The following is a 25,210-nucleotide window of genomic DNA, read 5'->3' on the forward strand; positions in this document are numbered from 1 at the left end:
AAGTAGAAAACCCACATGTGATTTCACCAATGTTATTACATAGGATTAAGTTAACTAAAGAAGTGGAGTCTTTAAAGAATCATGAAAGTACTTGAATGATACAGCACCTTTTTCCTTTATGAGGAGACTTAAGGAGTTTTAAGCAAGGGAGTAATATGAACATAGGTTTTAGAAAGCTCCATCTGGTATAATGAATGAATTAAAATGGTGAAATGCAATGGTAGGGAAACCAGTTAAAAGACTGTTGCAAAGGCCCAGGTCAGATATGGTCAGAATCTGAACTAGGTACTGAGTAATGAGAAGTAAAGTTTTAAGATACTTAGGACATTGGGACTGAGGGATGTGGGGAGTTACTGACTGGGAAACAGAAAGCAGAAGAGTCTTGAATGATTATCTAGAGCTATGGCTTTGAAAACTAGGGTGAATAGAATGAAAAAAAAGATTTTTCTTAGTGTGCACATGTGGATCAGGAGAGAGAAAACAGGAGTGGAACTATTTTAGTTTGGCACGGGTTGAGTTTGTTACTCCAGATGAACACTATAATAATGTAGAAATAGAAATAATAAAGCAAGGAGGTGAAAACTAAGAGATACCTGAAGTAAAGACAAAGCACAGATTATATATGAAGTAGAAATGTTTGGGACAACGATTATATTTTCTTGTCCTGAACACAGGAAAGGTCTTGCTTGACCTTTGGTTATACATTTATAAAGCAGTAAGACAGTGAAGTAAAAAGAGCTCCCCAGAGAACCTCCCACTGGCCCTTGACTGGGAGAATGGGGTGGAGCCACAGAAGTTCATGCCATTGGCAGAGGTGAGGAGCCCAGCCTCTTGAGTTCCTGTGTGGCAAAGTAGGAACAGGTCCCTCTTCCACTGCTGAGGTTTTTCTCTTTTTCCTTTTGCGACCAATAAATTCCATTATTCTCACCCTTCTATGTGTCCATGAGTCTGATCTTTCCTGGTTGTGTGACAAGAACCCAATTTTTAGATGAATTGAGAAGAAAGTCCTACACCATCTTTGGCGCTCAAATGTGGGGCCTGAGGAAGTGAGGCAGGAAATTAAAGAAAGAAAAATAAAATTAAAAAAGAGAAAAACAAGCTTTCTATATGAGACTGACTCATCCCAAAGGCAGTAACAGGCAAAGCCTGGACCTGGGTGAAGTCTCGATAACACTCTCAAAGAAGCCAGGGCTCAAAGGATGTGCTCTGGAGACTCTCCCAGCACTCCCTCAACAAAAGGATAAGAAAAAGTAAAGTTCCCCCTTGAATCCCATCCTCCTTCTGTATGATTGTACCTTGCTCCGCAAGTTTTATCAGTTTATAGATACTTGTTTTTTGTAACTAGTAACTTCCAGTATTGTTTTATCTAAACAGCACACTGAAGGTTATAAGACATGCCTGAGTAGGCCTAGGCTGCGGCCGTCTGAGCACCACAGCGAAGGTTACGAGATAAGCACTTGCAAGGCTCTTTTGAGCAAGCCTAGAAAACAGCCACCTGGGCTGCATAAGCAAGGGTCATATGTAATCCTGAATAATGCACCTGTCACAATTTGATTAACTGCCTTTGTTCTGCCTCTGTATCCTTGCTTTCACGCCACTATGCTTTGTGCCACTGTAAGCTTGTTTCAAGCTAGCCCACCCCCTTTTAGAAGTGTATAAAAGTCAAGTGCTGTCTTTGTTCTGGGCCTAGTTTTTGGATGTTAATGTGCTGGGTCTGAGTGCACTCAATAAAGTTCTCCTGTTTCACCCCGTGGCCTCTCCAGTCCTCCTTCATTCCCGCAACAGAAGGGTGAGTCAAATGGGGACTCAAAACCTCTCACTTTCATTTCTGAGCCTTTTGGTCTTATGGCATTCCTCTTCTTTTTGGGGTGACAGCAATGGCACCTATTTTTCCTTTTACAATACTGGAGGTGGTCCACAACCACCCCAATGGTCACGGGTGCACTCACAAGACAGTTGGGTGGGTAGCTCCCTGTCCCCACTTCTTTACTGGCTGGGGTACATGGCAGTGTCTGCAGCATGTGTGTGTGGTGTCCAATGGCCACACAGGGCAGGAATGAGCCATAGCCACTGACCAGGCCCCAAGGCGCCAGCAAGGTTGGTTGGTGTTCCTCACCAGGTGCCTACAGAGTCTCCCCCTCCCCCCTCCAGGGAGTCTAGCTCTGTCCCACAGCAATTAAGCTCCTCTCTCTGGTGGAGGAACCATTTGCAGAAGAGTAAGAGGATCTTCCCCCAGGCATCCTTATCTCCTCTCCACCCCATCAGCAGTATACTTTTAAAGGAGGTTTTCCTTTTCCTTTTGGAAGACATTTTGCTCTGTTGAGAATGATGAGGATTATTGTTTATATTTTCTGTAGAGTTTTGTGAGAAAGGATTTGTGAGGTTAGTCTTAAGCTGTAACCAATCTGTGTGTTTTGCATGTCTTTCTGTATGGTCCATAGCAAACTTTGCTGCAGGCCTCCATCTTGTTTTACGTCCTTGGGGGCGTGGCCTGTAACCCCATGGCATGGCTTTGTTTAGCCTGGTGAGGCCCAGATTCATCCTGGCTTAGGAAATGAGTTCTTTCTGGTTTGGTATCTGTATGCCCTTTTGCTATCTGTCAGTTCCCCTGCCCTCTACCAACCACCTTGGATTTTCCTTTCTTGAGCCTTTAAGTAAAGTTTGAAAGCCAGAAATATTGGCTGCTTGGTGGAGCTAAAGTTAGATAATAAGGGAGTTAAAATAATTTTCTTAAGGAGTGCTCAGCTTAATTAAAAGTGGATATCTAAGTTGTAATTATCTTTATAAGGCCTTTATGTTTTCCTTTTCTTGGACCTTGTTTTGCTGGAAAAAGTGTTTCTTTTCAGTCGACTGAGTTATTTTTCTCCATTTTGCCTTGCCACTTTTAATGCCCGCACGAGAGGGTGGACCTCTGTTTTCCTCATGGAACCCCAGGAATTAAAAGCAGATAGATCCCTCTCCCTATGATGAAGTATCTTATGGCAACTGGATTTTCTTCTGCCTGTCTGTGTAGTTACATATGTGTTGTGTGTGATGTCTACAAAAAGTGCTCTAATTAATTGACCTAAAGGAAGATAAGTGCTTGGATAGACTATTTTTTTTAAAGGGAAGATAAAAGCTGCGGTACCTTTTAGTTTATGTGACTTTAATCTTTGAAAAATAAAAACAGCCTCACACATTATTGCTAAAATGTAGATGTTGTCAAAATATAAATAGATGGACTAAATTATGCAGTTCAGTTACTAAGTTTGCTTAAAAAAGCAGTTACAAACTGCTTTTTGGTTTTTAAGAACTGTACAACTTTGAAAGGCCTGGGGACATATAAAACTAACCACGCCCTTAATTATACTGGAAGGAGTCAAACCTTAGCTGCACCTAGCACATAATTAAAACAACTTACCAGGTTTTACATTAAAGTTAAAAATTGCTAGGAGTTACCTGCATGACATATAATTCAGACTACTTGAATTGTTTTAGGTAAGATAAAGCTGGCCAGGAGCAGTGACTCACGCCTGTAATCCTAGCACTTAGGTCAGGAGTTCAAGATCAGCCTGGATAACATGGTGAAAACCTGTCTCTACTAAAAATACAAAAATTAGCCAGGCGTGGTGGCATGCACCTGTAATCCCAGCTACTTGGAGGCTGAGGCAGGAGAATCACTTGAACAGAGGAGGTGGAGGCTGCAGTGAGCCAAGATTGCACTACTGCAGATAAGGCTAAAAGTTCAAACAAGTGGTAAAAAGATTGTAAGAATCTTGCAAAATTAATCTTATATTCGGTATGAAAATACTGACTAAATTCAAAAAGGTATTATATGGTTTTTCTGTAAATTGAGCATTGAAATAAAAGCACAACAAGGTACTCTTTTTTTCTGAGATGGAGTCTCACTCTGTCACCCAGGCTGGAGTGCAGTGGTGCAATCTTGGCTCACTGCAACCTCCGCCTCCTGGGTTCAAGAGATTTTTTGTGCCTCAGCCTCCTGAGTAGTTGGGACTACAGGCATGCGCCATCACGTCTGGCTAGTTTTTGAATTTTAGTAAAGATGGGGTTTTATCATGTTGACCAGGCTAGTCTTAAACTCCTGACCTCAGGTGATTCACCTGCCTCAGCCTCCCAAAGTGCTGGGATTATAGGCATAAGCCACTGTCCTAAACTCAATTCCAAGCTTCAGGTCAAAGCCCTAGGAAAGAAAACTGGATCTAAGGGATCCAGAGGCAGACGATAACAGAAGTTAAATTGCACAGTGCAGGTGAGCATGGCTAATTCCTGCTGATTAAGCCAAGCCTCCCGTTTTATGGATAAAGGTTGTGCTAATATCCATGGCATAAATGAGGTTTAGAGAACTCCCAGGTTACTGACAGTAGCGGGGATAGAGGCAGAGATGAGAGCAGATAATTCCTATTCTCCAGCACCTCCCTGCTTCATGGGTACAAGCTGCTTTGGCACCCATGGGTGTCACCCTGTCATGGTTGCCTGGACTTGGGGATACAAGGACGGAGGAAAGAAAGAGGAACACCTCACTTTCCCTCCCTCACATACCCCAGGTATTTGCTAGGAAGAGACACTTTCTCCCCTCTTTCTAGATGAGTAGCCATCCATCTTCAGTTTGTACCCCTTTCGAATGCATCCTGAACCCCTGGGATTCCTTTGAAAAAAGAGAACCTCTTTTTCCTTTCTCCTCCTCTGTCCTCTCTTCACTGATACGTAATTGTATCTCTGTACTTACTACAGGACACTCCCCTCAGATGCATCCTCCAAACTGGGAAGAGTTAATTTCCCAAACCTTAAACTGGTTGGCGTAGGATTTGGCTCAGGGAAAGGGAACCCAGAAACCTGACATGCTGGCAAAAGGGCTTTTTTTTTGTTTTTTTTTGTACTAGTGGGGCTTTTGGCCTCCCTCTCCCTGTACAAACTGGTAAAAGGCCTTGGGATTTCTGAGCTGTCCTTACCTCGGCCCTGTTTTGTTTTGATACACGTCTTCTAATAACCCAGTTTGTCTCTTCTTGCCTTCAGGCCATCAAACTCCAAACAGTCATGCAACCAGAGCCTTGGACAAGGGACCCCTTTGCAAAGGACTCTCAGATAGGCCTCTGAGGGAGCTCTGACTGCCTTTTCTCCAAAACAGCACCCCCTGTCAGCAGGAAGCAGTTAAGATAAGTCCTCATCCTTATCCTTATCCTAATGGCAGTTAAATGTATTTCTTTAGAGGGGGAATGAGACAACCAAGTATAAAGGTGTCCCCGGAGAATCTCTAACCGGCCTGCACACCAGGAGAACAGGGCGGAGCCATGGAAGTTCGTGCTGTTTGCAGAAGGAAGGCACTTCACCTCGTGAGTTCCGGTGGTGGGGCAGGAGCCAGGTAACAGGCTTCCCTCTCACTCTGCTGAAAGTTTTTCTCCTTTTCCTTTTTCACCCAGTAAATTCCAGTTTTCTCACCTTTCTATGTGTCCATGAGCCTAATCTTTCCTAGTCATGTGACAAGAACTCGGTTTTTAGTTGAACTGAGAAGAAAGTCCTACAATAGTAGGGCTTGTTAAAAGTTATGACTCTTGGCCGGGCGCGGTGGCTCAAGCCTGTAATCCCAGCACTTTGGGAGGCCGAGGCGGGTGGATCACGAGGTCAGGAGATCGAGACCATCCTGGCTAACATGGTGAAACCCCGTCTCTACTAAAAATACAAAAAACTAGCCGGGCGTGGTGGCGGGCGCCTGTAGTCCCAGCTACTTGGAGGCTGAGGCGGGAGAATGGCGTGAACCCGGGAGGTGGAGCTTGCAGTGAGCCGAGATCGCGCCACTGCACTCCAACCTGGGCGACAGAGCGAGACTCCGTCTCAAAAAAAAAAAAAAAAAAAAGTTATGACTCTTTAAATGTGTCTTCTTTTTTGAGAGTAAGTTACTGAACCGAAAGAAGCATGATTTATAAAGCCTGTAAATACTAATGCTTATTCTCAGCACAGATTACAAGGTACCAACATATAATTAAATAAATGAATTCATCTTTGTAAGATTAGCACATTTTTTCCCCAATGTGCAAGATGGCACAGGATTAGTGACTAATCTGTATTCATTATTCTTTAAAAGAAAGCTACAGTAGCTTAATAGAAACACTATACTCATCTAAATTACTATTTGGTCTTTCAGTTCTTATCAATACAGAGCTGTTCCCTCCTCTTTGTTCCCTTAGTACTTCATTATAGCACATAGTACATACTTATTTTAATTTTGCAATTTCATTCCTGCTAAATAAAATTTATAGGAGGCCATTGGTTTTGTCTGAGCTTCTACAGCAGGCCCAACAGACCAAACCAAATGGAGTTACTCATGCTGAAGTTCCACACCTTTAAGTGGAAATTAAGTTGCTTATCTGATCTTTTAAGAAGGAGAATGAGAGAGACAATAGCCAAATACCCAAACAAGCCAGTTTTAGCTAGCATGATAAGGGTGTCTCCTCTGCTTTAACCTTTACAAGGAAATTAACTTTGAAACCACCAATCTGCTTTTTTGTTTCTGCTTTCTTTAGCCCCTTTGTGTCTCTAAAGCCAACCTCCTCTGCTCAGCGCATCAGAACGGTCATTCTATTTTATAGGAGGAAGTGTTGTTTGATTCTAGAGTTGCAAATAAAAGCCATGTAAGATCTTTAAACTAAATTTGTCATCTTATTTTTTGACAGTTCTGGCCAACATGGACAAAGGGACTAGAGGAATTTTGCTGACAACTCTTAAAATCCCTTGAGGCGTGCAACAGAGGCAATGCCCATGTCTTTTGAGGCTCCCCTGTCTTCTTCAGAGTCTGAGGCTTGTACATCCAAGGTCAGACTTTGCTTTTTTTTTTTTTTGAGATGGAGTCTCACTCTGTCGCCCAGGTTGGAGTGCAATGGTGCAATATTGGCTCACTGCAACCTCAACCTCCCGGGTTCAAGAGATTCTCCTGCCTCAGCCTCCTGAGTAGTTGGGATTACAGGCGCACACCACCATGCCGGCTAATTTTTTGTATCTTCAGTAGAAACAGGGTTTCACCATGTTGGCCAGGCTGGTCTTGAACTCCTGAGCTCATGATCTGCCTGCCTCGGGCTCCCAAAGTGCTGGGAATACAGGTGTGAGCCACTGTGCCTGGCCTAGACTTTGCTCTTTTTGCATAGATCCCCTTAATCATTTTGGTTTCCAATTCCAGGATTAGTTTGTGCTATGAGAGGACACATGAACTTGGGGTGGGTACCAAGGGTTAGTTTGTGCTGTGTGACAGCATATGACCTTTTGGGGTTTGCAGTGGCTTGACAAAGTCAGTGGCAAGAGTGGAAGTCATGACAGAAACATAACTTGATCCCGTAGGGAGGTCTCAGGTGTCTGACTGGGTCAGACAGAAATGGGCAATAAATGGCAATTACTGCAGGGGGTGTGAACTCTGGCTTTCAGAAATTCACAGGGATTTTATGTTCTATTATCTTAATTTATTTTTCTTGTGTGCTTAGGTAGGGAAAAATCATTGGCTGACTTGGTTAAGGGGATCTCAATGCCAAAGCCAGAATGTGATTGGTGGGCATGAGTCAGACACTTGAGAGCATCAGAATGCTTGCCACCAAAAAACAGACTCTTGGGTTAGGATAATCTGGTCATGGAAATGGGTCAGCTTCAAGAAAACTTCTGTGCAAGGAGGGAACATGTGAAAGCATTACATGACCCAATCCTGTGGCATTCCCCTTTTTTTTTGAGATAAAGTCTCAACTCTGTTGCCCAGGCTGGAGTGCAGTGGTGTGATCACAGCTCACTGCAGCCTCAACCTCCTAGGCTCAAGAGATCCTCCTACCTTAGCCTCCTAAGTAGCTGGGACCACAGACATGTGCCACCATGTCCAGCTAATTTTTTGTAGAGATGGAATCTCCCCTTCTGTCTATAAAGCCAATCTCCTCTGCTCCGCTTATCCGAACATTCTATTTTATAAAATGAGGAGTTGCTTGATTCTACAATTGCAAATAAAAGCCAATTAAGATCTTCAAAGTAAATGTGTTATAATTTTGTCTTTTGACACCCTATTCTCCTACACTAGATTGTGAGCTTCTTAAGAGAAAGGATTGTTTCTTACCGGTACATCATCAGTGGCCAATAATGCCTGGCACAGTGTTGGGGCTTAATCAGTATTAATTGAATATATCAATAAAGCACAAAATAGGGATATATAAACAAGTAACATTTAATACTATTTTAGGCACTGCGTTAAAGTTTCCTTGCATTATGTCATTTAATCTTATAACAACCTTTAAAGGTGAGGAAACTGGCTTAGGAGAGGGTATTAATGATTATCTGACATCCAGAAGCCTCCTACTCACTCCAGTGTTGGCTGCTTTGCTTCTCAGAAATAAGACAAGTCAGAGACAATCAGGATTAAACCATTGGAAGAGATGGTGCTCTTCTTCTGAGGTCTGTAATGGTTATAAGCCAGACTGCCTAGGTTCAGAGGCCAGCTCTGTCGCGTATTTTGTGTGTGCCCCTGCTGAACCTTTATTAATATCAGTCGTAGCAGTAGTGGTCCTTTCCCTGCTGAATTGAACAGATCCCAGCATACTGCACTCTGCTTCAAAACTGAGTCGAGTATATAGAGTTCAAAACATCATATTGTTCATGTTGAACATACAATTTTATCTGTCAATTAAAGACAAATTAGGGGGAAAAAAAAAACCGGACAGAGAGCAGTGACTCGCCTGTAATCCCAGTGCTTTGTGGGGTTCAGGTGGGAGGACCGCTTGAGCCCAGGAGTTCAAGGTTACAGTAATCGCCACTGCACTCTAGCCTGGGCGACAGAGCTAGATAGACCCTCTTTTTTATTGAGACGGAGTCTCACTAATGGCGCGATCTCGGCTCGCCACAACCTCCGCCTCCCGGGTTCAAGGGATTCTCCTGCCTCAGCCTCCCAAGTAGCTGGGATTACAGGTATGCGCCACCACGCCCAGCTAATTCTGTAATTTTAGTAGAGAGGGGATTTCGCCATGTTGGTCAAGCTGCTCTCGAACTTCCGACCTCAAGTGATCCGCCCGCCTCGGCCTCCCAAAGTGTTGGGATTACAGGCGTGAGTCACCGCGCCCTGCCAACCCTGTCTCTTAAAAAAAAAAAAAAAAGGGGGGTCATCTTTCCATCCGTTTTCTAACGGTTTGAATCTCAGGACTAAGTATTCCTAGGCCCCTGTTGCTTACGCTGCCGTGTGGTGCTCAAGTGAGCTTTTATTCTGAGATTGGCTGGTTGGGGTACGGAGAAACAATCAAAGGCTCTGTTGCCGCAGGCGTGTTTCTGACTGTGAGTCCTGCTCCCGCTCCATGCCCGAGGGTGCCCAGACTCACCAGCGCGGGTCGCGGCTCCCTACCCGGCAGGCGCCGGCCTCCCGGCGGCCCGCGCAGGGCCCCGAGCGTGCGGAGGCGCGCGGCGCAGCTCCTCAGCATGGCTCCCGGCCGCGCGGGCGCGCTTGCTCTACCCCGGACGGCGCACACCAGCTCTGCCACACGACCGCTCGTCCGAGTTAACCCCTGGGGTGGACGCAGGGCGGAGCTTGGCGAGGAGGCGGTGCGCACTACAGGCGGCGGGCTGGCAGGGGTGTGAGGCTGGTGGAGTCCGGGGAGGGCATCGCTGTGTCTATCTTTTAGTTCCGGTCTTTTCTTTCCGAAGACTTCCCGCTGCGGCCAAGCGCCGAACCACTTCTGGGGCTTGTTAAAGGCAAGGGAAGCGCGGCCGGAGCGGATCCCGATTACCGCCTTGGGCCCCTCAGCCCCGGAACCCGCGCGCCAACTGGAGGCTTTGCAGTCATCCTTCCCGCGTGACCCAGGGCGAACGCAGTGCTCCGTGTCCCCAAGTAGTTATCCCTCCCGCGGGACTGAATTCCCTGGGGCGAGTGGGAGCGCACGCTAGAAGTGGTATGAATGAAGTGTTTTATTGAAGGTCGTGGACAAGTCTCTGGGACAGGGTGGATAGTGCTGGTTTATAGAAGGCAGTCTGGGCACAAAGAGCATTTATACGATTGAAAAGCTGCTTTCCCTGCCAATAGCCCCATACCCTCCCCAGGAGCTTGCGCCTTAGAAGACTCTTGTTATGTAAACTGACAGTTAAATTATATTACAAACGAAGGTAATGGATACTAAAAAGGTAATAGGTATTGTAACTATTTTACTGTTATCAATGCTTTTGAGGTTATTTACCTCTCTTGTATTCGTATGGTGGGAATACTAGGCGCATACCTTCGGAACTTCGTATTCAGTTACCTCACTGGGACCTTGAAATCGGACTGGGTTGGAGTATTCCCATTACTCAGATACTGCAAATCCGGGCCATCCTACCCCTTAAGTGCTTACCAGTATGCCATAGCCCATCCTAAGGTGAAGACTCTAATGGTTTTGTTTTTTGTTTTTTTTTTTTTTTTTTGAGACAGTCTCGCAGAGATATCGCTATTGCCCTTCAGCCTGGGCAACATACGGATGCCCCATCTCAAAAAAGCAATAAATTCAAAAGAAAACTCCAACGACCTGAATGCATTAGATATTTTGCGTTGATTCCTTTCCCATGAACAATTCCAGCAGTTTGTCAGTAGGTAAGAACACCTAGATATATTTTAAGCCTATACTATTAACTGGGGGAAGGTGTAACATTCTGAGACAAAGGGAATTGGAGAGAGAAGGCAATGCAGTTAGGAGGGGCCCTTGGAATCCCAGAGCTACTGAACCGAAGACCAGACATAAATGATGGATGTTGAGATTCTGTATTTCTAAGAGGTTGTATTCTGATATCTCCTAAACCCCCCCCATCACATTCCCTTTATCCCTTTATCTCAGTTGTCTTCCTTTTGAATATATTAATAGTATTGCAGTTTCCTGGTGGCAGGGATGGGATCAGATTGCCTTATTAATTGTAACAATGCGCACATAGTGCTTGAATACTTATTTAGCAGCAAGAATCCAAAGTATCTTTGGTGTCTGTTGTCTTCCCATGCTGTGCATGCAGATGGAGGCACGAGTATATCATAAACTTCTAAAATTGAGATGACTACTGTTAATTAATAGAAAAGTTTATTCAAGTAACTTAAAATTGCATCTATTTACAACTTACAGTGTAGTCAAGTCAATCAAAACCTATAGACTTCAACCCTACTAAGATTGTCTATATGATTAATGTACCAATAGCTCACCTAACAGCTTCCTTTTGTTTTCTTTGAGACAGAGTCTCGCTCTGTTGCCCAGGCTGGAAGTGCAGAGGCACGATCTTGGCTCACTGCAACCTCTGCCTCCAGGGTTCAAGCGATTTTCCCTGCCTCAACCTCCTGAGTAGGTGGGATTACAGGTGCGTGCCACCACATCTGGCTAATTTTTATATTTGTGGTAGAGATGGGTTCTCACCATGTTGGCCAGGCTGGTCTCGAACTCCTGACCTCAAGTAATCCACCCACCTCCCAAAGTACTGGGGTTACCAACATGAGCCACTGCACTTGGCACCCATCAGTTTCTTAAAAGACCTTAGACTTAGGGCAATTATAGGTCAGTTACACTGAGTTTAAACTTCGTTAAATTTTAACTCTAAATTTTTCAAGTAGAGGCAGTGCATTTAGCTAAGTCATCCACACTCTTGCAAGGCTTACTCTGGGATATTCATGTTGACAGCACATATAAAATGTCTGGTCAGATTTGGAAGAGGAAGGGCAGGTTACAGTCTAGAAATAGGATTGATAAGCTATGGAAGTGGAGGAGTTTGAAGCTTGTATGGTTTAGACGAACAAATGTTCAATCTTGATAGAACTATGCTTTGAATAAGCCAATGATACGAAACTTAATAGTCTTCTCACCATTCTTTAATTTTGTAGACAGCTTTATTGAGGTATAGTTAACATGGGATGGGCACAGTGACTCATACCTATAATCCCAGCACTTTGGGAGGCTGAGGTAGGTGGATCACCTGAAGTCAGGAGTTTGAGACTAGCCGGGCCAACATGGTGAAACCCCATCTCTACTAAAAATACAAAAATTAAGGCCGGGTGCAGTGGCTCACTCCTGTAATCCCAGCACTTTGCGAGGCCGAGGCGGGCAGATCACGAGGCCAGAAGATCGAGACCATCCTGGCTAACATGGTGAAACCCTGTCTCTACTAAAAATACAAAAAATTAGCCAGGCGTGGTGGTGGGTACCTGTAATCCCAGCTACTCGGGAGGCTGAGGCAGGAGAATGGCGTGAACCTGGGAGGTGGAGCTTGCAGTGAGCCGAGATCGCGCCACTGCACTCCAGTCTGGGTGACAGATCGAGACTGTCTAAAAAAAAAAAAAAAAATTAGGCTTGGTGGCACATGCCTGTAATCCCAGCTACTTGGGAGGCTGAGGCAGGAGAATCGCTTGAATCTGTCAGGTGAAGGTTGCAGCGAGCCGAGACTGCACTGTTGTACTCCAGCCTGGGCAACAAGAGCGAAACTACGTCTCAAAAAAAAAAAAAGTCCAGGGGCAGTGGCTCATGCCTGTAATCCCAACACTTTAGGAGGCTGAGGCAGGTGGATCACAAGGTCAGGAGTTTGAGACCAGCCTGACAAACATAGTGAAACCCCATCTTTACTAAAAATACAAAAATTAACTGGGCATGGTGGCATGAACCTATAATCCCAGCTACTCAGGAGGCTGAGGCAGGAGAATTGCTTGAACCCGGGAGGCAGAGGTTGCAGTGAGCCAGGATTGCACCACTGCGCTCCAGCCTGGGTGACAGAATGAGACTCCGTCTCAAAAAAAACAAAAAACATAAAAAAGAGATAGTTGACATAAACTGAACATATTTAAAGAATACAATTGGATGTTTTGATACAAGTTTACACTCATGCAAACATCACCATAATTAAGATAATGAGCATATCTATTATCCACAAATTTGCTCATGCCTTTTTGTAAACCCTCCCTTCTATCCTATAGTACTTTCTGTCACCGTAGATTAATTTGCATTTTCTAGAGTTTTGTATAAATGGAATTATATAGTATGTACTTTTTGTGGTCTGGATTTTTTAAATTCACTATAACTATTTTGAGATTCATCCGTGTTTTGCTTATGTCAAGAATTTATTTTTTAAAATTGCTGAGTAGTATTCCATGGTATGGATGTACCACAGTTTTTCTGCTCACCCATGGATGAGCATTTGGTTTATTTCCAGTTTTTGTGAATTACAAATATAGCTGCTGTGAGTACAAGTCTTTGTATGGATATATGCCTTCTTGTCTTTTGGGTAAATATCTAAGAGTGGAATGGTTGGATCGTGTGGTAGATGTATGTTTAACTTTTTAAGAAACTGCCAAACTTTTCCAAACTAGTTGTATCATTTTACCAGCAGTGTATAAGGATTTCAGTTCCTCCACATCCTTGCCAACCTTTGGTGTGTTCAGTCTTCTATATTTTAGCTATTGTAACTAGATGTGTGTAAGTATTTTATTGTGGTTTTAATTGGCATTTTCCTAATGATGAATAATGTTGGACATCTGTGGGCTTATTTTTCATCTGTGTATCTTCTTCATTGAAATGTATATTCAAATGTTTTGCCCATTTAAAATAATGAGGTATTTGTATTCTTTTTTTTTTTTTTTTTTTTTTTTTTTGAGACGGAGTCTCGCTCTGTAGCCCAGGCTGGAGTGCAGTGGCCGGATCTCAGCTCACTGCAAGCTCCGCCTCCCAGGTTCACGCCATTCTCCGGCCTCAGCCTCCCGAGTAGCTGGGACTACAGGCGCCCGCCACCTCGCCCGGCTATTTTTTGTATTTCTTAGTAGAGACGGGGTTTCACCGTGTTAGCCTGGATGGTCTCGATCTCCTGACCTCGTGATCCGCCCATCTCGGCCTCCCAAAGTGCTGGGATTACAGGCTTGAGCCACCGCGCCCGGCCTGAGGTATTTGTATTCTTATTGCACTTTTTGTGTTTCCCTCTGATAACCATTTCACATCTAAATTTTAAATTAAATTTCAAACCTTGCATTTATAAGAAAACTGAATGACAATGTGATGCTGGCCGCTTTAATATTTCTTGCTGCATTTTTCTTGGATTTGTTGTCATCAGTCTCACTCTTGGAAAGGATTTATTCTTGAATTGTTATCCATGGGGCAAGGCACCAAAATGAGTCTCCGGATGGGTGAAGGGTCCCTCTTCCCTTTCAATAGTGGAAAAAGGGTGACTGTGAAAGAGGTTGAAAACAGGAATTGCAGGCTCATTTTTAGGTAGATACAATTTATCTGCATCATTAGTATTTTAATATTATGCACAGAGTTACTGTGTGGTTCTTTTTTTTTTTTTAACCATCATACAATATGTCCATGTAATATTGTGTGGTTCTTGAAGTCATTTTAATCACATGGGGGAGAAGGAGATTTCTACTTGAGGGGGTGTCAGGTAGATGGTATTGTCATTTACTACCTGTCATATGCTCTAGCTGCACAGGTCTCCTTTCCGCTCTTGGAGTGCCCCAGGCTCTTTCCTGCCCAAGGGCCTTCTTGTGTGTTGATGCCCTGCTTGTAATGCTCTTTCCCCCTACTCTTTCCTAGCTAACTTCTACTAAATTTTTGGCGTCAGCATAATTGCCACTTTCTTAGGGAGGCCTTCCCTGAACAAAGTGCTTACTAGGTTTCAAACAGTATGCTAAGTGCTTTATATACATGATTTTATTTAATCTGAATTAGGTCCTCATTAAATTCTCTCAGAGTGCTGAAACTTTTCCTTTAAAACAATTATTACAGTTTGTAGTTAAATATATATTTGTGTGCTGCCTGTCTCTCTGAGGAGACTATAGGCTTTTTTCCTGTCTCTTTGGTGTACCCATGCATCCTCAGTGACATGCAGATCTTAGACACTCAAAAATAATTGTTGAATGAACTAATGAGTGGGAAACATTTGGAAGGAGGGCTGAGATCTTCTTTTCTCTCTCAACTTTTTCTCTTTAATTATCTCATCAATTCCCATGGTTTAAATACCTTTTATTTGCTGATGAATCTTAACTTTGTATCTCTAGTTCAAAGTTCTCTTCATTTAGTCATCAGGATAATCATGTGAGAGTACCATTATTATCCCTATTTTACAGCTGAAACATCTGGAGAAAATTATATATTCCCATGCCATCTTCAAATGTAGGGTTTCATGGATGTTATGATATATTCCTAAGAAAGTTCTGCTATATCATTGTCATTACAGAGTGCTGCAGCACCATAAGACAGGGTGAACATTTAAAAAAAAATGAAAAACACAGAGTGCTGGGTTGGTCTTTTTCAACATTGCTTTGTCGAATTCAGAGTTAAGGGCATCTGTAGGATTTGTTATGTAAAGACACCTGGATTGACAGACCAACCAAGCTGTTACATAAAGATTCTGGTCATGAGTGAGGTGGGATGAACTGGATAAGCAGCAATCTTTACAGAATTCTAACTTAAGAAAGCTTATTTTCGCCTTGGTATACTGTGAATAATAAAAAAGTATCATTTGTAAATACTTACAAATGCTTAATGTAGATTTGAGTCACCAACATGTGACTAAAGGAACAAATCCACTTCTGTAGTTGTGGGATCACTTCAGGCCAGACTTCCTTTAGTATTGTATGAAACCATTTAGGGTTGACACTAATTCAAATATCTTAAGAGTCTCAAAAAGAAAACCTACAATAGATGAATAATGAAACTGTCCTTGTACAAGTTACTAAGTCCCTGAGCAGGTAAAGTACTAGCTAAATCTTGAGGGACAAGTTGGAGTTGGCCCAGCAAATGAGACAAGAGAGGACATTGCAGGTTCTATGTCAAAGGACAGCCTGAAGTCACCTGGCAAGATCAGGACATTACTGAGAGTTTCTGTGGAGTTTGGGCATCCAGTAAGAGGGGGATGTGGTGAAAGATGAGGCTGAAAAGGCTGGAGAAGCAGGCTGGGACTTCAAGATCCCAAAGGACTCTATTCTCCTATGTGTGCTTAGAGATCACTCTGGAGGCAATGGAGAGCTACAGGAAGACTGTTAGTAGAGGACTGGCATTATCTGATTTGAAGAATCATGATAGAGGCTATAAGGAAATTGCATTGGAATCAAGAAAACATTTGAGTGCTTTGTGGGGGTTGGTAGAGTGAGGGAATTTGGTAATGGATGAGGCCAAGGGCAAGGGAAAGAAGGAGGACTAAGATGTCATCCAGGTTTCTTGGACTACAAATAGTGGAGGTACTCTTTAGAAAGGTAAAAGGAGGAGTATGTTTGGGGGCAGAGGGAAGAAAACTGAGTTCTTTTCTGGATATGTTGTGTTGAAGTATCTACCACAGAGATAATAGAATAGTTTGGAACTTAAGATGAAGACCTGAAAATGTCCTTTGTTTAGAACACAGAACATATTAGAGACATCAGTAAGAGCAGCTGAGGTGGGGAGGCGAGGCTGGAGGAATGAGTGGGAGGTAAACATACAAACAGGAGTAGATTGACTACTCTTTAGACCTCTTATAGTGAGAAGAGAGGACAGCAGCCAGAGGTGAAGAAAGGATTGTTTTTAAAGAAACATGGTTCTTTCTTTTTTTTAAATACTGAGAAGAAAGTCTACAGATCAAGTTTGATGAGACTAAATTTATGTTGCAAAGATATTAGTCTTATACTGTTTATCTTCGATAGAAATGGGGATGACTATAAAGAAAATAATTATGTTTCTGAAGAAAAACTATAGTACACCTGTTATTAGGTTGTACTCCTATTCACTGTTTTCAAATTTTTATCTACCTGTGTACTGGGCTGGATCCCGTATTCTAGTTTCCTTCAGTATCTGGCTATAATTTTCCAGCTAAGAACAAGAATTGCTCTGTTCCTAAAGCCCCAAAGCTGAAGCTGGACAACTCAATGTAAATTTTAAGGGACAAGCCTCATGCCTGATTTGTGGACCACATCAAGTTCACCAAACTGCCTGATGCTATAACCAGAGACATTCAAACTGCAAACCCACATGAGTTGTTAACCTTATCGTGGGGAGTTTTTCTCAAGACTGTCAGAATAGCTGAGTGCGATGGCTCATGCCTGTAATCCTAGCACTTTGGGAGGCTGAGGCAGGTGAATTGCTGAGCCCAGGAGTTCGAGGCCAGCCTGGGGAACATGGCAAAACCTTGACTCTACAAAAAATACAAAAATTAGCCAGGCACAGTGGTGCATGCCTGCAATCCTGGCTACTCAAAAGGCTGATGTGGGAGGATGACCTGAGCCCAAGAAGTGGAGGCTGCAATGAGCTGAGATCATGCCAATGCCACTGCCACTGCACTCCAGCCTGGGTGACAGAGCCAGACCCTGTCTCCAAAAACAAACAAATAAGCAAACAAACAGACAAAACTGTCAGAACAAGACCCTGCCATAATGAGACTATTATTTCCCTTAATTTTTCCTTGTTTATGCCTATCTTTTTTGTCTGGCAGAATAATGCCATAGTTAGAATTTCACAATCAGTGGCTTCTGTGGGTGACTTGCAAATTGTCATTCCATACTTTAACTCAGTCATGAGATTTTCTATTAGCTGAACAAGAAGGAATCGTTGCAGTTGCTAACACTTCTTGTTGCACAGGGATAAATACATCAGGTATCATAGAGACTGGGTAGAAAAATAGACTGGCTACTTGGTTAAGATGGATACACTCCTCATCTGATTCATTCTCCAATCTATTCTATTTTAGTTGGTTTGTTTCGTGAGGACCCTAGCTAAGGAGCATACTCCAGACTTTTGGTATTATCCTCCTGAGAGTAATAATAGTAGTCTCTCTGTTGCACTGTATGCTCTCAAAAAGTTTTAAATGTTCGTGGCTGAGTGTGGTAGCTCACACCTCTAATCCCAGCACTTTGGGAGGCTGAGGTGGGCGGACCACCTGAGGTCAGGATTTCGAGACCAGGCTGGCCAACATGGTGAAACCCTGTCTCTACTAAAAATACAAAAATTAGCTGGACATGGTGGTGCATGTCTGTAGCCTCAGCTACTCGTGAGGCTGAGGCAGGAGAATTGCTTGAACCTGGGAGGCGGAGGTTGCAGTGAGCTGAGGTCACGCCACTGCACTCCACCAGGGTGACAGAGTGAGACTCTGTCTCAAAAAAAAAAGTTTTAAATGTTTGCATACAGCCATCTGTTGAATGTCAAATAGTCTGTCTTTGGCTGGAATAACAAAAAACTCAAAGAAATGCATGATGATGAGGACACTGTAACCTGTGAATGATGTGTTGAGACTGGAAACCTAAAATGATGGTAACTGAGACTAGTGCCAATGCCCTTAGTTTTGGTCAGGTTCTCACTTGAGCCTTGACCAAAAGGGGAAAATTATTAAATAAAAATTATAGGAGGCCATTGTTTTGGACTAAGCTCCTGCACTAGGCCCCAGCAGATCAGAATAAAAATAAAAATGGAGTCAGTCACACTAAAGTTTAATGTAACCAAACCAAAACTAAGTTGTTACCTGACCTTCCTAAAAATCAGGAGAGAACAGCCTAATTTCCCAAATGGGCATGATAATAAAGTTTTGTCTGCCCTCATCATTACCAAAAAATGTAACCCAACGTTAACCAATTAGTTATTTCTCTATTTTTCTGTTTCCTGTTCTCACTGTACAAGGAAAGTAACTGTGAAATGAGTTATCTGCTTGTTGTTCTTTGTTTCTGCTTTCTTCAGCCCTTCTCTGTAAAACCAATCTCCTCTGCTCAGCTCATCGGAACACTCATTCTGTTTTATAGAATGAGGATTTGTCTTATTCGAGAATTGCAAATAAAGCCAATTGAGATCTTCAAACTAAATATTTTGTAATTGTATCCTTTGACACCCCCATTGAGCACTTTCTATATCTAGCCTCTGTCTGTTTCACCATACTCAAACCTCTTCACATAAAACAACAATCATGACAGCAGAAACCCTCACACCTATATCCCTCATCCATTGCTACCTTCTCTTTCCACCAAAGACAAAGTTAAAAAAAAAAAAACAAACCCAAACCAACCTACATTTAAAAAAGTCTTTTTGTTCTGGCCCCAGGTACTACTGAATCGTCATTCACAACTGCCAAGTTCAGGGAATATTTGTCAAGCCTTGTCTTACTTAATGTCTTCACAGCAGTTAAGAGTATAAATCACCTTTCTTTAAACTTCCTTTTCTTTTGGTTTCCATACTAACTCATCTAAGTTTAATTCCTGTATCTCTGGAAATTTGTTTCTTCGTGGAATCACCTACTTTCTTATTAAATGTGGGAACATTTGCTCTTTGGACTCTCTTCTCACATTGTGTGGTCTTCTGGCAACATTAGCTATTCTTTGCCTAGATTCTGATAGAAAGCTTGGGTTTTAATTGAACTCTGACCCTTCCTGGCTGAGGGACTGGTTTTTCCAAATAACAACCAATTCTTCAGTTTTCTGAGACCAACGGGGTGTTCTGCATTTGAATTAAAATCCAACACTAACTACACCATGTTAGCGCAGACCCCATGTTAACCTTGTGCTTAATCGCACAAGACTGCCCTCACTTCAGACACCACAAATGGGATTCCCAGACTACCTACACTTTTACCTGACTGTTAATTCTGGGGTTCCCATGACCTCTTCCCTCTTTAGTAATTCCCTATGTGACCAGAAAGAACAAAATAGATGCCCCTTTATCAACTAATATGGACCAAAGTTAAGGAAACAAAATTAGCTATGGGTCTTGACCTTTTAAGGTCAAGTTTAGCCTTTTAAGAGTTCAGGGCCTGGCTGGCATGGCACATTTCAAAATTCCTATGACTAAACTCCCTAACAATAAGAGCAATCAGGCCAGGCGCGGTGGCTCAAGCCTGTAATCCCAGCACTTTGGGAGGCCGAGACGGGCGGATCACGAGGTCAGGAGATCGAGACCATCCTGGCTGACACGGTGAAACCCCGTCTCTACTTTAAAAATACAAAAAACTAGCCGGGCGAGGTGGCGGCGCCTGTAGTCCCAGCTGCTCGGGAGGCTGAGGCAGGAGAATGGCGTGAACCCGGGAGGCGGAGCTTGCAGTGAGCTGAGATCCGGCCACTGCACTCCAGCCTGGGCGGCAGAGCAAGACTCCGTCTCAAAAAAAAAAAAAAAAAGCAATCAGGCCAGGCGCGGTGGCTCATGCCTGTAATCCCAGCACTCCGGGAGGCTGAGATGGGTGGATCACCTGAGGTCAGGAGTTCAAGACCAGCCTGGCCAATATGGTGAAACCCTATCTCTACTAAAAATACAAAAAATTAGCCAGACGTGGTGGTGGTTGCCTGTAATTCCAGCTACTTGGGAGGCTGAGGCAGGAGAATCTCTTGAACCCGGGAGGCGGAGGTTGCAGTGAGCCGAGATTGTGCCATTTTACTCCAGCCTGGGCTACAAGAGCAAAACTTTGTCTCAAAAAAAAAAAAAAAAAAAAAAAAGAAGAGCTATCACCTTGATTTACAACCAAGACCACTGCAACTCTGATTGGACACAGGACCAGTCTTACAAACATTCTTTCCTAATAAGCAACTACAGACCTCAAGCCAGTTTTAGCCAGCTTATGGATGCTGCACGCAAACCATCTTTGTGTCCTACAGCTCACCTTTTGACATAAAGGCCAACTTCTACTTCATTTTCATTCTAAAATTCTGCCCCAAAGTGAACATAGGATTTATGTAACTATGTTTACCCATTAAACATATATGGGGTTCCCCTCATATATATGTATAGCCTTTCTCTCAAACTTGCTGAATATCTATCTATTATACTGGTCCAGTGAGGCATAAAATCCAACATATTCTTTGCCTTTGTTAAATCAAGTTTAGCCTAAAGCTACATATTTTAAGTTCTGCCTAAAGGTTTCTCTGTACATAGTGAACAGTAAGCTAAATAGAAGTGTAAACAGACTGCAATCTACTCTTGTGCCAGCCACTGAGTTTTGGTCAATCAAATGGAACCACTGTTCAAACTGTGTTCAAATAAGGCAATTGCCAAGTTGTAACCAACCCACCTGCTTCTGTACCTCACTTCCGTTTTCTGTACGTCATTTTCCTTTTTCTGTTCATAAATCTTCCACCACTTGGCTGCACTGGAGTCTCTCTGAGTCTATTCCAGCTCGGGGGCTGCCTGATTGATGAAAAGTTCTTTGCTCCATTAAACTCTGATAAATTCAATTTGTCTAAGGTTTTTATTTTAATACCTCTTGGAAGAGAGAGCACCTTTGGTCCACACTAGAGCCTCTCTCCTGGCTTGCAAACTAATACCACCAATAAAATTCTCCTTTCTACTATTTAGCCATTCTGATGGTCTTTTGGATGACACCTAAAATGATTCACAGAGCTCAGGAAACACTATACTTATGTTAACAGTTTTATTATAAAGGATACAACTGCAGGACAGCCAAATGGAAAAAGAGATGTATGGGGAGAGATATGGCAGGGATAGGGGTGTGGGGTACGGGGAGGGTGACATAACTTCCATGCCCTCTCTGCGCATGCGATCCTTCCAGCACATCAAGTTCACCAACTTAGAAGCTCCCCATGTTATAGAACCGAGCTGGGGTCCACTAGCCCCGTTCAGTAACAGCAGATATCCACACCAAGGTTTTGCAGCTATGGAAAGGAAGGCATTTGTTTGCAGGGCGCCAGACAGCTGGTGCTTAAAATCCTGACCCCCTGATGGCTTGCAGGTAATGGTTTTTATTTTTATTTATTCTTTTTTTTTTTGAGACGGAGTCTTGCCCTGTCCCCCAGGCTGTAGTGCAGTGGCACCATCTCCACTCACTGCAAGCTCCACCTCCCGAGTTCATGCCATTCTCCTGCCTCAGCCTCCCGAGTAGCTGGGACTACAGGCGCCTGCATTACGCCTGGCTAATTTTTTGTATTTTTAGTAGAGATGGGGTTTCAGCGTGTTAGCCAGGATAATCTCGATCTCCTGACCTCGTGATCCGCCAGCCTCGGCCTCCCACAGGCAAGATCATAAATCAATACATGAAGGTTACACATTGGTTTTGGCCTAAAGTGGCAGGATAACTTGAAGGGGATGGCTTACAGGGTCATAGGTAGACCCAAAGATTTTCTGATTTGCAATTGGTTAAGGAAGATAAGCTTTGTTTAAAATTTGGGGTCAACAGGAAATGTTAGGTTTGCTTTGTGGTTGTGACTCCCTCCAGGTTCCTCAAGAAGAAATTTAGAACAAAGAATTGAGGCAGGAACATAGCAGAGGGAACTGGAGGTTGGATAAAGGGTGGAATGAGTAGGAGCAAAGAAAGATAAAGAGGCAGGTGAGCAAAAGCAGAAGCAAGATAAGAAGCAGAAGTTGAGCAAAACTAGAAAACTAGAAGTAAGATAAAGAAGTGAGTAAGGAACCCCATGGTTGGCTAGATCCGAACCAAACCAGTAAGGGGCAGCTCCTAAGAGATGGGCATGCCCACTAGAGAGAAAATGTATCCTTAAAATGACCCCACAATTAGCCATGGTGATTAGCTACTTAAGGATCACGCATATGGGCTGCATATCATGCATGTACTTAAAATTATGGAATGGAAGTGACACGGAAATGCACAGAGGCCAAGAAACTGAGCAACCCACCTGTCAATCAAAAAGCACATGCTGGCTAGAGATTAGGTAGTTTGGGGAAGAGAAGAAAAAAACAGGCTGGGCTCAGTGGCTCACACCTGTAATCCCAGGACTTTGGGAGGCCAAGGTGGGTGGATCACCTAAGGTCAGGAGTTGAAGACCAGCCTGGCCAATGTGGTGAAAGTCTGTCTCTACTGAAAAATACACACACAAAAAACATTAGCTGGGTATGGCGGCGCACACCTATAGTCCCAGCTACTCGGGAGGCTGAGGCAGGAGGATCTCTTGAACCTGGGAGGTAGAGGTTGCAGTGAGCTGAGATTGTGCCACTGCACTCCAGCCCGGGCGACACAGCAAGATTCTGTCTCAAAAACAAGGACCCAGAATACACCAAACTGATCTCATTTTGCAGAAGTCAGCCTGCTCTCCCCTCTCTGAGTGTGTATTATTGTGCTTGACAAACTTTTGCTGCTTTGCTATTTGTGCGTGTCACCTCCACTTCTTTGTTCAGGACACCAAGGGCCTGGAACTGTGCAGGTCTATCCAGTAACAGAATGAGTGGTCAGAGTTCAGTCTTCAGTGCTCCTGTAACCACCCAATGGGTTCTCCTTGCCTGCTGCCTAGACAGAGACAATTTCTCAAGATGGGAATTGCAATAGAGAAAGGGTTTAATTTGTGCAGAACCTCTGTATGGTAGACTGGAGTTTTATTATTACTCAAATCAGTCTCCCCCAAAATTCGGGGACTGCAGTTTTTAGGGATAATTTGGTGGGTAGAGGGTTGGGAAGCAAGAATGCTGATTGGTTGGGTTGGAGTTGAAATAGGGAATTGAAGCTGTCCTCTTGTGCTGAGTCAGTTTCTGGGTGGGGGCCACAAGACCAAATAAGGCAGTTTATTGATCTGGGTGGTGCCAGCTGATCACTGAGTGCAGGGTCTGCAAAATATATCAAGTATTGGTCTTATGTTTTATAATAGTGATGTTATCCTGAGGAGCAGTTTGGGGGATATTCGGAATCTTGGCAGCATCCAGCTGCATGACTCCTAAACCATAATTTCTACTCATGTGGCTGATTTGGTAGTCTTACAAAGGCAATCTAGTCCCCAGGCAGGAAGGGGATTTTTTTTTTTTTTTTGGGGGGAAAGGGCTGTTATAATCTTTGTTTCAAAGTTAAACTATAATGAGTTCCTCCCAAAGTTAGTTCAGCCTGTGCCCAGGAATGAACAAGGACAGCTTGGAGGGTAGAGGCAAAATGGAGTTGGTTAGGTCAGATCTCTTTCACCGTCATAATATTCTGAGTTATAATTTTTGCAAAGGCAGTTTCAGCCCCTCCCTTTGGGTTTCTAAAGGCAGGAGTAAATTTCAGGAGTAAATAAGGTTATAAAACACCTTCTTCTTAAGATGTGGGCTATGAAGATGGGAAAGGGCAATTAATGACCACTCTAGCTACTTCCTGCCAACATGGGGCATAATGGGAGTAGGTATTGACCCCAAGGTAGGAGGAGTGGAACTGCTTTGCAGCTGTTTGCACATACTCAAGTGCCTGGTTGGGGTTTCAAAGCTTGCATGATAAAGGCATTAGTTTTCTCATTTATAATTTTAGCACAGCATTTAAGTGAACAGTGAATTATAAGGTAAATAGTGAGTCCTAGGATAAAGAGTGACACTCCTGGCTTCAGAAGCCTTTGTATAATTGATCTTGATCTCTGAGGGATCCAGGCAAATGGCTCCAAGAACCAGTCAGACATGGGAACACTAGCAGAGAGAGATTTAGGTCAGAGGTTGTTAGACCGATTGGGATAGATGGGAAAGAGCATATTTAAATATACCATTCCATATATTTTCAGTCAGTTTCCTAGTCCTGAGACTAGATCAGTTCAGTTAAATAGCTATTTCCCATATCAGGAGAGTGGCATTGCAGATGGGCTAGGCCTCTATATGTGATGAAGGCACACAGATTTTAAATAAGAGGCATTTCTACGGAACAGAAGAAAAATGTTGATGTTGGACCTAACTTATCCAGATGTTAGACTCAAAATACCTTTAATTATAGACAAGGAAGGCATGGCAATCTGACACATTTTTGTCACCCATAGGACAAGGAATAAGCTTTAGTTTGCAGGGTCTCTTGAAAAAGGTAGTAGAAATTTCATTGAGCGGAAGTCAGAAAAGTGGAAGAAAACTTTGAAAGCATTAGTTTGGGGGCTCATAGCCCACAAAGAATTCAGAATTTAGTCCACATTGTAGAAAATAATAAAAACTCAAGAACAGCAGACAAGACTAGAATCTTTTTTTTTTTTTTTTTTTTTTTTTGAGACAGAGTCTGGCTCTGTTGCCAGGCTGGAGTGCAACGGCGCAGTCTCTGCTCATTGCAACCTCCGCCTCCCAGGTTCAAGTAATTCTCCTGCCTCAGCCTCCTGAATAGGTGGGACTACAGGTGCCCACCACCACGCTTGGCTAATTTTTGTATTTTTAGTAAACACGGAGTTTCACCATGTTGGCCAGGATGGTCTTGATCTCCTGACCTCGTGATCCACCTGCCTCGGCCTCCCCAAGTGCTGGGATTACAGGCACGAGCCACTGTGCCAGGCCCAAGACTAGCATCTTAACAAGTATACTACAGTTCTTTTGAAACATAATTTTTATCTCTCCAGCACCCCCTTTTTTTAAAGACAAAATATAGGACAAATTTACTTGCAAAATAAGTCTTA

The 25,210-nt window shown here is 43.3% G+C and overlaps 1 protein-coding gene and 1 long non-coding RNA gene across 3 annotated transcripts in view; one reads left to right on the forward strand and one right to left on the reverse strand.

The window, feature by feature from the left end:
* Positions 1 to 9,581, reverse strand: part of THEM4 (thioesterase superfamily member 4) — a 50,280-nt gene extending 40,699 nt beyond the window's left edge. For both annotated transcript variants that reach the window (XM_017947118.3, XM_017947125.3), the window contains exon 1: positions 9,327 to 9,581. In XM_017947118.3, coding sequence (XP_017802607.1) covers positions 9,327 to 9,425 — 99 coding nt within the window. In that variant the 5' untranslated portion in view covers positions 9,426 to 9,581. The remainder of the gene's footprint in view (positions 1 to 9,326) is intronic.
* Positions 9,582 to 9,780: 199 nt separating this feature from the next.
* LOC103875914 overlaps positions 9,781 to 25,210 on the forward strand; it is a 45,423-nt gene continuing 29,993 nt past the window's right edge. The window contains exons 1-2 of the long non-coding RNA XR_001893712.3: positions 9,781 to 9,893; positions 10,406 to 10,564. This is a non-coding gene — a long non-coding RNA (uncharacterized LOC103875914). The remainder of the gene's footprint in view (positions 9,894 to 10,405; positions 10,565 to 25,210) is intronic.

This window comes from Papio anubis, chromosome 1 (genome assembly GCF_008728515.1).
Source record: "Papio anubis isolate 15944 chromosome 1, Panubis1.0, whole genome shotgun sequence".
Lineage (NCBI taxonomy): Eukaryota > Metazoa > Chordata > Mammalia > Primates > Cercopithecidae > Papio > Papio anubis.